Source organism: Chondrus crispus, genomic scaffold (genome assembly GCF_000350225.1).
Source record: "Chondrus crispus Stackhouse genomic scaffold, scaffold_518, whole genome shotgun sequence".
Classification (NCBI taxonomy): Eukaryota; Rhodophyta; class Florideophyceae; order Gigartinales; family Gigartinaceae; genus Chondrus; species Chondrus crispus.
The window spans coordinates 8,013-19,418 of NW_005178500.1; the positions used below are offsets into that span (position 1 = coordinate 8,013).

General features: G+C 58.9%; 1 protein-coding gene across 1 annotated transcript in view; it reads left to right on the top strand.

The window, feature by feature from the left end:
* Positions 1-11,381: 11,381 nt before the first annotated feature.
* Positions 11,382-11,406, top strand: part of CHC_T00000431001 (hypothetical protein) — a 956-nt gene continuing 931 nt past the window's right edge. Inside the window, exon 1 of the mRNA XM_005710041.1 lies at positions 11,382-11,406. This exon is cut by the window's right edge and continues 167 nt beyond it. Within this exon, the coding sequence (XP_005710098.1) occupies positions 11,382-11,406 (25 nt within the window).

The following is an 11,406-nucleotide window of genomic DNA, read 5'->3' on the forward strand; positions in this document are numbered from 1 at the left end:
TGAGGAACTCGGCACGTGGGTTCCCCCTGTCGGCAGGGGGCGCGTCGCCTTCCGTCCGTCGGAGCGAGAACTCCGTCGGGGGCCTGCTGAGCACGAGCTCAAACGGCGTGGTGCGTGTGGTGCGATGTACGTGGGAGTTGTACGCATACGTAAGCGGCCCCACGTACACATCCCAGTCGTCCTGGTGTTCACCTACGTAGTTCCGCAGAATCGAGGCGATTGTTCGGTTATATCGCTCGACTTGCCCGTTCGTCTGGGGATGGTACGCCGAAGTGTACAAATTCGTTATCCCCAGAACACGGCACGTGCTGTGGAAGAACTTGGCATTAAACTGAGGGCCGTTGTCCGAAAGCAACGTGCGAGGGACGCCGTATTTGAACACCCACGACTCGCAGAACGCAACTGCGACGGTGTATGCGGTTATCGTGCGGAGCGCCACGACTTGCGTCAGCTTGCTAAAACGGTCCGTAATCACGAGCAGGAACCGTTTTCCTGTCTTCGTCTTGGGGAGCGGCCCCAAGATGTCGATGGCGAGGCTCTCGAGAGGCCTCGTAGCTGGGAACAATCTCAATCGATTGAGATGTTTCCTCAGCTTGACCCGGTTCATCGCGCAGGTCCGACACCCTCGCACCGTGGCTGCTACGTCTGCAGCCAGGTGGGGCCAGTAGTACTCGCGTCGAAGTGCGTAGTACATACGGTTCTGGCCCGGGTGCCCCGCGATGGCCGGGTTGTGGCACAGGCGGAGGAGCCTGGCGCGGAGCGTCCGAGGTACCACCACCTGAACGATATCAGGGTCGAAGGGGTGTCTCCGTTTGAGCACCCCTTGGTGGTCCTCGAAAAACGCGGAGTCCCGGGACTCTGACTGTCGTGCCAAAACGGTTTGGCAGAAGTCATCCACGCGTTGCTCCTCGGCTATCTCCTCTATCGTAAGAGGGGCCGGAAGGTCGTCCTGCGGTGGGGCGACCGGGGAGTCGAGCGCGCCAGCCTCGGGGTCTTCGGCGCGCTGGATATCGGCGGCGTCGAACTCGTCGTTCTCCTCCCAAAACTAATTGGGTCCTTGAAGACCGGGGGCTTCGTCGTCACCTCGCGGTTCGTCGCGCGTCCATACGCGCGACCTTGTTCGGGCTTCGGCTTGGTTCCGTGTCGTTACGAAGACATGGACGGCCTGATGATCGCAGCTCGCGGTACAAGCGTGGTCCGCGAGCTCGTTCGATACGTCTCGAACGGTCGTACCCCCGTCGAAGGTGGGAATGTCGTCATCCACCTCGACGGTGGGGCGAGGGTCATCGGCGACCTTCGGCGACACGAGTCGTGACAGGGCATCGGGCACCTGATGCACGCGCCCGGGGCGGTACTGAATGGTGAAATCGTATTCAGCCAGACGTAGCCGCGACCGGGTGAGTCTTCCTGAGCTCTCCGTGAGCGACATGAGCCATCGGAGGGCGTCATGATCCGTCCGGACGGTGAACTTGGTTCCTTCGACATACGGCCGCAGTGTGCGGACGGCCCACACCACGGCGAAGCACTCACGCTCCGTAGCGCTGTAGTTCCGTTCGCTATCGCTTAGCGAGTACGACCAGTACCCAACGGGGCGCCAATCGTTTGGCTCGTCGTGCTCCTGTAGGAGGGTGCACCCGAGTTGATATGCACTGGCGTCAGTGTCCAACAGGTACGGTCGGCCGTACTGTGGTAGCGCGAGGATCGGCGGTGAGATCATCGCAGCCTTCAGGCTTTCGAAAGCCTGAAGCTGAACTTCCGTTGGGTTATCGAAATCGTGATCCGAGTCCTTGCGCGTTATATCGGTTAACGGACGGGCAATCTTCGAGAAGCCCTTGACGAAGCGACGATACACGTTACACGCCCCGAGGAACGAGCGCACCTGCGTCAGCGTCCTCGGGAACGTGAACGTTCGGAAGGCGTCGGAGGCCGTATCCGAAACGCTCAGCTTACCTGGGGATATCACGTGCCCCAGGTAATGCACCTTGGGACGGAAGAAGCTGCACTTCTTGAGCTTGAGGGAGATGCCGGCACTCCGCAACAAGCTCAAGACGGTATCGAGATGCCTTGCGTGTTCCGCGTCCGTACGCGAGAACACGATAACGTCATCGAGATAGACGAGGCATATTTGCCAGCGGACTCCGGAGAGTATGATATCGAGGGCACGTGGGAAGGTGGCCGGTGCCCCTTTTAATCCAAAAGGCATGCGCAAATGGCGGTACGTACCCATATGTGTCGTGAAGGTAGTCTTATCCCGGTCCTCCGGAGCGACCGGGATCTGCCAATAACCGGAATTGCAGTCCAGCGTCGTAAAGACGGCTGCATCTCCTAACGAGTCGATGCAGTCGTCCATACGCGGCAGCGGATACGAATCCGCTGCAGTCTTCGTGTTGAGACGCCGGTAGTCCACGCAGAACCGAAGAGAGCCGTCTTTCTTCGGTACGAGCACCACTGGGGACGCCCACTCGGTGCTCGCGGGTTCGATAACCCCTGCGTTCAACATCTTGTTGACCTCCTTCGCGACCATTTCGCGCATGGCCGGGCCCTTCCGATAGGGCATAGAACGAATCGGTTTCGTTCCCGGTTCGAGGGGAATGCGGTGCTCTGTGGCTTGGATCGCTCCGAGCGCACCGCTCCACAGACTCGAGTGCTTACGGAGCATCTCGAGCACGTGGCCACGGAGCTTGTCATCGTCGATGTATGACAAGTCAATCTCTTTTTCCCAATCCATCGGTGGATTTTCGGGATCCTTCGGCTGGGGGGGTACAGTACCCTCCGCCGTCAGTTGGGGTATAGGTGACCGTTCGTCCGGGTCAACCCCTTCACTCCCCGCGGTTACCTTCTCGTCGGAGCTGGATCGGCCAGCTCCGACCTCTCCGACTTGATCGGTCAAGTCGGTCAGGTGCAACGCGAACGCGACCCCCTCAGCGACTCGACGTTCGGGCGTGAGGATCGCGAGGGGGTTGCGCTTCGCGTATCCCACGACGGTGTGCTTCGGAAGCCGCCTCTCCCGTCGCGAGAAGTTCGCGACGATGACTTCGAATGTCTGGTTCGGCAGGACTTCCGCGACGCCATTCGTCAGCCTCACTCCATGCCGGTGTTGGAGTGAGGGCTTGGGCTCCAGGAACACGAGACCCGTCCCCGCGGTTGTCACACGCACACGGGCTTGCGACATCGCGGGGATGGTAGCCCAGCGGGCGATTCGGATCGCCTGCGGGGCCTCCTCGCGTACCTCCGGACGACTCGTTTGGCGACCATGTCGCCTGGTAGGGGGAGTCGGTTCCCCCTTCCCATTGACGATGGCTACCGAGCCACCGTGACGAAGTTCGAGCTTCTGTCCGTCGATGTCGATGCTGCGCACGTGCGCATCGATGAACGCGGTCCCAAGTAGAACAGGAACAGCGAGTTGTTCGGCCACTACGAAAGGTATGCGGAACGTCGTGTTCCGCAGCCGGACGGCGAGGCGGACGACCGCCGTAAGTCGAAGCGGGTTACTGTTCGCGCCAGCCAGGCGTGGTAATGGCGCGCCCCGTATTACGTAGCGGGCCCAGTCGGGAGGGAGATCGGCCTTCCTCACCAAGTTGTAGCCCGAGCACGTGTCGACGGCAATCGTGTGGGGCTTAAACGCGTTGCCTTCGGTGGCCACGGAGCCCAAGACGTTATATATTTTCGACGTCATGAGGCATACGAGGCCATCGACCACCTTGGGCGCGACCTTATCGGTGAGGTCGTTCCGCCGGGGCCTTCGACTTCGGCATTGGCCCCTCTTGCGTTTCCTTCGGCTCGAGCCGAGGGACGTTCGCGTCTCAGTGACGCCCGTCCAGGTGCTGGAGTCCGTACGAGGCGGACATTTCGTCGGCGACCTTGGGCTCACCGGGGTCAGAAGGGCGACCGACTCGTGTCGGTCGGCGTTAACCGCGTCTCGCTCGTTGCGCTTCACTGGGATGTCGGGTGTCCCTGTGGTGCCTTCTTCCAACATCGGGTCTACGTGGGCCTCGGTGTTGGGTTTCTCCTGCAATGTCGACATTGCTGGAGTCCCCGTGCTCGACTCCGATAGCGGGGGATGTATTATCGGACAATACCCCCCGTGTCCTTGGCCAGCACGCGGGGACCGGTCTAGTTCATAGGGAAAAGACGGCTCACGCGACCGCGTGTACGTAACCGTCTTTACCCTTTTTTCGAACTACCGGTGCTATCGGAGCTACCCCCCTGGCTATCGACGGCCATGTCTTCTCCGGGTAGCCGGCCGCGTGGGTCGGGACTATTCCTCCCCTGCGGCTCGGCAGCCTTGGCGAAGTACTCGGGTACTTCCGGGCCTTGACCTGCGGCGTCCGGTCGTCGCAGGATATGGGGAACGAAGCGAGTCGGCTCTCCCTCGTGACCCTCCGTGGGTAGGGGGTACGGATCTTCTACCCAGTCTTGCAGGTACATTATCGCATTCTGTACCTGTTGGGGCACCCGAGAACGGTCTCGGTCCCCTCTCCCTCCCTGGCGGGGGTACCTTGTGTCGGCCTGGCGGTGGTCGGGCCGATCCCGACGATCGAGTTCGGTACGACGATACCCGCCTCCACGGGGGGCGAAGCGAGCGCCCCCACCCGACCGATTCGGGAAACCTTGACGCGGGGGACGACCCTCGCCAACCGCTTGCCGGAGTAAATTGCGCGCCCCGGGGCGCGTCTCCATCTGGTACCGGTAGTTCCTGTACGCCGTGAACATTCGTTGTTCCGGCGACAGGAACGGGCAGGCGTACATGGCGTGTCCGTACGTACGACATAGCCAGCACACGTACGCGCTGCCGTCCGTTGAGGCGAAGGTCGCCGCGTGACGCGCCTCCTCGTCGGTGAGGAGGGGCACGCGAGGGGCTTCACCTCCGGTATCTCGGTTTGAGATGTCGAGCTCAGCGACCCGGGGGTCCGTACCCCTGGGTGCTCTTGGAGTGGCCGCGAACGCGGTCGCGTAGCTCGACGTCGTTCCGGTCGACATCGGTGAAGGGGATCGACCCCCTACTGGCCCTGCTCCTTGCGTAATGAGGACAACGTCGGCCTGCCACTCATCCTCCCCGACATGGAGGGTACAGGCGGGCAAACTTGTTGCGGCGGACTTCGTAGTCCTGCCAGCCCTCCCTGCCGGTTTCGAATCCGGCAGTGGTAAACCGCGTCGAGCGCGGTAAGTGGTTCCTTCTGCCGTTGCGATACGGCGGATGGTCGGAAGATCGGTCTTCTGGCGGCTCGGCAGCCGCTGCACTGTCTCGGAAACTGCGGCACGGGTCGCAGGAGCGAGTCCCCGCACGAAGTAGTGCGCGAGGGACTGTTCGGAGAACACTGCCGTGCACCGGATCGCGGCCGTTTCGAGCCGGTCCGCGAACGTGCTCTCCGTTTCATGAGATTGCTGTCGCGCCGTCGCGACAGCGTCGTACGCTTCACCTAACACGTCGTCGGTTAGGTAGCGTTTCAGGAACTGGTTCACGAGTCCCGGCCAACTCACGTCGTCGTGTAGTTGGCCGGCGCGGAGGCCACGCATCGTATAACTCGTATACAGGCGCTCCGCGTCGCGCTCTAAGAAGTGCGCGAGGACTCTCACGGCAACACCTTCGGTCAGGTGTTGCGAGTTGAAGGTTATCCGAATATCCTTCAAGAACGGTAGGAGCTGGATCGGGTCCGTACCGTCAAAGCTCCTCATCGTGGGACGGATCCCACGGCAGCGTTGGACGTACTTCGCGATCCGTCCCGCGTCACCCGAGGTGACGAGCCTCGAGGTGTTATCCAAGCGGTACATACGATAGTCAGCGACGGCGCTGAACTCTTGGATCATCGTATGCACCGGCTCGAGCCCGGGCTCGGCGGGGCCTAGCGTGCCGAAGGAGGTAACCGGTAGCGTACGGACGTCTACCGGACCTGGATGCTCGGCATAACTCGCCGGCGGGTAGCCGCCCCAGCGGGGATCGACGGAGAACATCGGTTCTCCGGATCCGCGGGCGGCTCCTCCACGGTCCTGTACGTCCGCGTACGATACGCGGTCCATCTGCCGCCTACTTACGGGGATAGGCGGCAGTGCTTGGGTCTCGGACGCGAGATTCGCGCCCATTGGGGGACGGTTTCCTTCCGCAGTCCGACTGGCGTCGGCGCCAGTCGGACGCCAACCTTCCAGAGCGACGGCGCTCGGAGGTACGGCACCACCGGGCCCTCTCGTGGGGGCACCGGGCAGCCTTGCGGCCATGGTCCGTTCCATGTCACGAGCACGCTGTCGCGTAGCGTTGAGCTCGGCGGAGAGGTGCGCGAACGCACCCAGCTGTTCTGCTGACGGGGACGGTCGATCGTCGGGACGTCTCGTCGAGGTCGGCCTCGTGGGGCGACCTTGCCCGTTCAGTACGGGCTGTGCGAGGCGTGAGTCTTCGACGAGCACCAGTCGCGAGTGTAACTCGTCGACTAGTGCTCGGAGATTCTCCAAGGACTGGCTGACTCGATCGAACCTCCCTTCACGTAGGGAGCGGAGCTCGTCCATACATCGCGAGTAGACGGCGTCCGTCACGTCTATACGGAGTGAAGTACGGACTTCCTCGATGTAGTCAGCTATGCGATCGAACATCGCAGCCGCTTGTCCTTCGGGGGACTCGGGCGACGGTTCGCGGTCTCGGAGACCAGCGTCGCCGTCGCCGAACGGCGGTGATGGTGCGTGCATAGCGGCGGCCCTCGGATCCGCCGGTTCGGACCGGATCGAGGTGGCGTATTGTTGACTCATCTCAACGCGTACGGACGCGGAGGAAAAAGAAAGTCTTCTCGGAAAGATCTCGGGGTCTTCTAGGTCGGGAGACCACTGTAGCATAAACACCCCCGAACGACTGGAGGTGTATGCGCAGTTCGACCTGTAGACCCCGGATAGGAGAAGGGGCGAAGCGGGCCAACCAGCTACGGAACCGGGCTCGGGTCCAGGTAGCGGTGGTAGAGCGGGAGCGAGCAGGGACGCGCGCACGCACGAGCGGATCGACGCCTCGACGCCCCGGAGCAGCACTGGGTGACGTACCAGTGCTGACGGGCGGAGGCGGTTCCGTGCTCGCTCGCGTGCTGCGCGTCCACTCCGGCTCGGCTCCGACTAAACGCGCCCGAAGAGCGAAGGCGACGTTTAGAATAAGCTGGGTGGCCTGACCTTGGCGGTCCGTTGAGGACCAGCCCGTGCTTTTCCCCTCCGCCGCCGTCGGTCCGCTCCATATTTAATATACAAAACACTCTATCATAACACTACAGTACCGAGGTACTGTAGTGGGCTACTGTAGTGCAGGTCGGCCTGCACTGTAATACTGTCAGCTATGTCGAGGCTGACAGTACACGTATCACCCGTGGTGCGTGCGCGCTTCGTTCGCGCGCTATACACGTGTGCACGTGTATGCGCATGTCCCTTGTCCCCGTTGTGTACACGTGGACACGCGCGGTGGTACTGTAGAGCTCGACGCTCTACAGTAGCTGATCTAGTTCTTGATCTAATCTAATTTAAACCCCCAGGGGGGGGTTATGCTACAATGAGGTGGGACAGGACATTGTCAAGCTGGTCTGGTGCTTGATCCCTTGTTTCATAAATGTTATGATGAGATAGCGTGAGTTAGTGTCTATCACTGTCATGAAATAACGGTTGCCGTTGGTGGATGCCGTGGGAAAGGGTCTGCATATGTTGCTGCTTAGTGCCTCACCAGTACGGTAGTTGTGCGTTTTCTTGCTGTGTCGTGCTGGTTGCAGTTTGGCTGCAGCACAACTTGTGCATGTAATTTTTGGCAGTGGTAATGCAAGTGATTTGGGGAGGTTTGGTAATAGCTGCCTTTTTGCCATTTGTTGGATTGTGGAAGGTCTTATGTGGTTGAACACCATGTGCCAATGATGGTAGTCATGCTGCGTTTTATGCTTGCAGTAGGGGGCGGCACTGGTGCAGGGTTGCGCCTTAATTGCATGGGGATATTTTGTGCGCTTGCATGGGGTGTGCACTGTGTTGTTGGTGCTGAGGTCTGTGCTTTTCTTTTTGGTGCTGTGGTATGAGCTACTTTCCTCTTCGTGTTGGTCTTGCGACGCCGGATTGTTCTAGCAGAATTGGCTTGGCTTTTAGGGCGTGCCATGTTGAGATCATAGAGGCCTTTCTGGAATTTTGCAGTGCCAACAATGCTTGGCGGATTGTCTTTTGTATTTATCACGTGTGCTGTGTTCGGGTAGAATATGACTGCTCCCCACTGTTTTGCAATATCATGTACGGATAGTAGGTTTGTACGTAGGTGGGGGTTGACGAGGGTTTGGAGTTCAAGCCATTTCGTCTTCGTCATCGGGATCTTAAGCATGCCGTGGTGTGTCGCAGAAGGGGTGGTGGACGTTGCAGTGTTAGTGCGCACTTTTCGTTTGAGGCGACGCATTCCAGGGGTGGGCTTTTTGATATGGGATGGGTGTGCACCGGAATCCAGTGCAAATTTCCTACCTTCTACCGTGGGGTATTCTTTGGGGTTGGGTGAGATGGTGTCGATTTCCTGCACACTGTAGGTGTGGTCATTCTGACCTATATCGTGCGTGATGTTGGCCGTGTTGCCCTTTGTATTTTCCCAGGTGAGTCGGGGTATTCCTGGTGTGTTTGTTGTGGTAAAGGGGATGAGGTGGGGGCTGGTGGTTTCAGCAGGGTTGCTCCATTGGTGTTCCCTTTTTGCTGATTTGTATTTTCCTCTGCCGCGGTTGCGGCCTCGGTTGCGGCTTCCATATGCTGGGGTGGGAGGTGTGGTTGATGGTTGTTGCATACCGTATGGTGCGTGTTTGTTTTGTGACGTACGCTCCATGGTGCGGGCATGTACTGACTTAAGTCGTTGTACTAGCCCTTGAATTGTGTCTGGGACAGTGCCATTTTCAATCCACATATCGTGGAGGTGCTTGTACGTTGTGTGTGCCGATAGTCCTTGAATGATGAACTGAACTGTGGCTGCCTCTCCTGATTTACTGTTTGGATAGTTTGCCATTTGCATGCGTGTGCGAATGGCTCTGTGGTGGGCAATGTAGTCATCCAGCGCTGTGTTGTGGGTGAGCTTGGTATTTTCTGCTTCTTGTTTTAGCAGCAGGTGCGCCGTTGTTGTGCTGTCTGTAAAGTTCTCTGTGATGTTTTGTGCCATGTGGGGGGGTGAGGCGTCAAGTGCTAGATCGGCGGTGGCAGCAAAGGTTGGCGGGAGTGAGTTGTTGATTGCCAGACGGAGGATTGCACTGTTGCGTTTGTATGGTGCATATAGAGGGCTTGTCTCCTCTGGAGCGGTAAACGTTGGATCGAGTACATTTTCCATTCCTTGGATGATGGCCATGTCATTCAGCGCTTGTCTCCATGAGGGTAAATTATCTCCTGTGGGGCTGAGGGGCGGCAATCGGGCTTGGGTCCGGTGATCGATCGGGGTGGTTCCTTCTTCGTTGGCCATGGCGGTGGCTGTTGGTGTATTCGTGTCCACGCGTGGTTGCGTGTGGTTTCTGCTCTCTACACGGGGTGGAGGCGCGTTATGCGGGCTCTCAACACTGGCTCGTGGAGGCTCTTCTGTTGAACCGGGGAGGTATTCTAGGCTGACAGAGGTGGGTAGTGGTGCCGTGTGTCCTTGCCGGTGACGGGGTGATCTGCGAGGATGTCTTCCCGTAGTTCTGCGATCGTCTTGCACGGGTGTTTGCGTGTGGTCCATAACCTGTAGTGCAGGAACGATGGGGCAGTCTTTACTGTCTGGATCTGCTCTCTCACTACTTAAGTCTACTGGTCTCACGCCGGCGGGTGTGAGCCTGTGCGTGTGATACGTGTGCTATGTGTGCACGTGTCTGGGTATTGTCACAAAATTCAAGTGGGCATGGATTCCAGTGGTGACGTGTATGGATGTCAGTTGAGGTCGTCCGGGGCAGAGGTAACAATTTTCAGGCAATCTGCTGAGGAGACGAAGATGGTTCGATTAGGACGTGCATCGCAAAGAATATTTATTAAAAAAGAGGAGAGGAAGAAGAATTCCGCGGAAACGTCTAAGACTCGCGATGCGTGCATCGCAAAGAATTTTCGTAGATGCAACATGTCGTATATTACACGTGTACATAGCTCCTCCACGGTATTTAACACCGTCGTCGCTCCTTCCCTCAGGGCCTCCTTTAAGACAGCATAGACGGGCATGTTTGGACATGTATGGACGTCAGCGTGCACCTGATTGGTCCATTTAATACTTTTCTTAACAGTATGATGGCGCACACAAAGTTAAAATAATGGATCTGTCGCTACCAACGTGCCATACGAGAGCACACCATTGGCTGTCGCCTACCGCATAAGTGCGATTGAATTCAATCTTGATCCAATTTAGCATACATTAAAATTCAATTGAATCATTTTATTGACGTCCCTGAATGCCAGTACACGGGGATCGCGATATAGTGCCTCCCTCTGTCAGTGGGCCGAAAACGGCACTATATCGAACCAGGCACTGTAAGATAATGTGATTTGCGTCTTTTTTGCAGCCACTTCCTTGCATCACTGCTCAGAAAGACCGTTCGCTTCCCTATCGATAGCCCGGTATGATGCACCCCTTGAGCCAATTTACGGATCACGGCGCGCTGACACAATACATTAAATTATTGGACATGTAATATTTTGAAAATCGCAAACATATACATCCGAACATGGCTGTCCATGCTGTCTTAAAGGAGGCCCTCAGTAAACATGACTAAGGTCTTGAGTCTCCCTACAGTAAATGCAACATGGCAGCGAACGGTGCGCATACCTCGTCACGATTTGTTGTCCTCGTCTCGGCCCTGCTTCCGCCACACATGCCGCGTGCCCGCCGCTTCTCCCCGCCCCGCGCGTGCTGAAAGGCCAACCCTCCGCCCTGCCCTTCCACGCCGCCTGTAGGAGAGACTTAAGACCTTAGTCCTGTTTACTGAGGGAAGGAGCGACGACGGTGTTAAATGCCGTGGAGGGGCTATGTACACGTGTAAGATACGACACCGCCCTGTGGGACGTCCCGCTCCCCTCGGCCCCCGTCTTCCGCTGCTCCGCCGTCCGTCTGTCCGCGAGCTGGCTGCTCTCCGCGGCCCACTTCCGCCCGGCCCCGGCCCGCTGGGCTGCCGTCCTGTCCGGCCCAAACGCCACCCACGTCCGCGCGCCACCGTCGCCGCCCTCCACCTCCGCCCGGCCGCCGACCTCGCCCTGCCGCCGTCGCCGCACCGCCCGCAGCACTACGCTGACGTGCCCGTCGCGTCGGGCGCCGCCAGGGAGACAGCGTATACTGTCGTCGACGTGGGCGCTGTCGCTGTGGTTGTCGTCGCCCAGGGCGCGTTTTTCGGGTGGTGGCGCTGGCGGAGGATGTGAAAAAGGGGAGCGCGCTTGAGGGAAAGTGTACATGGGCATGGGGGCGCGGAACCGTGATGGAGGCGTTTACGGTGGCGTTCC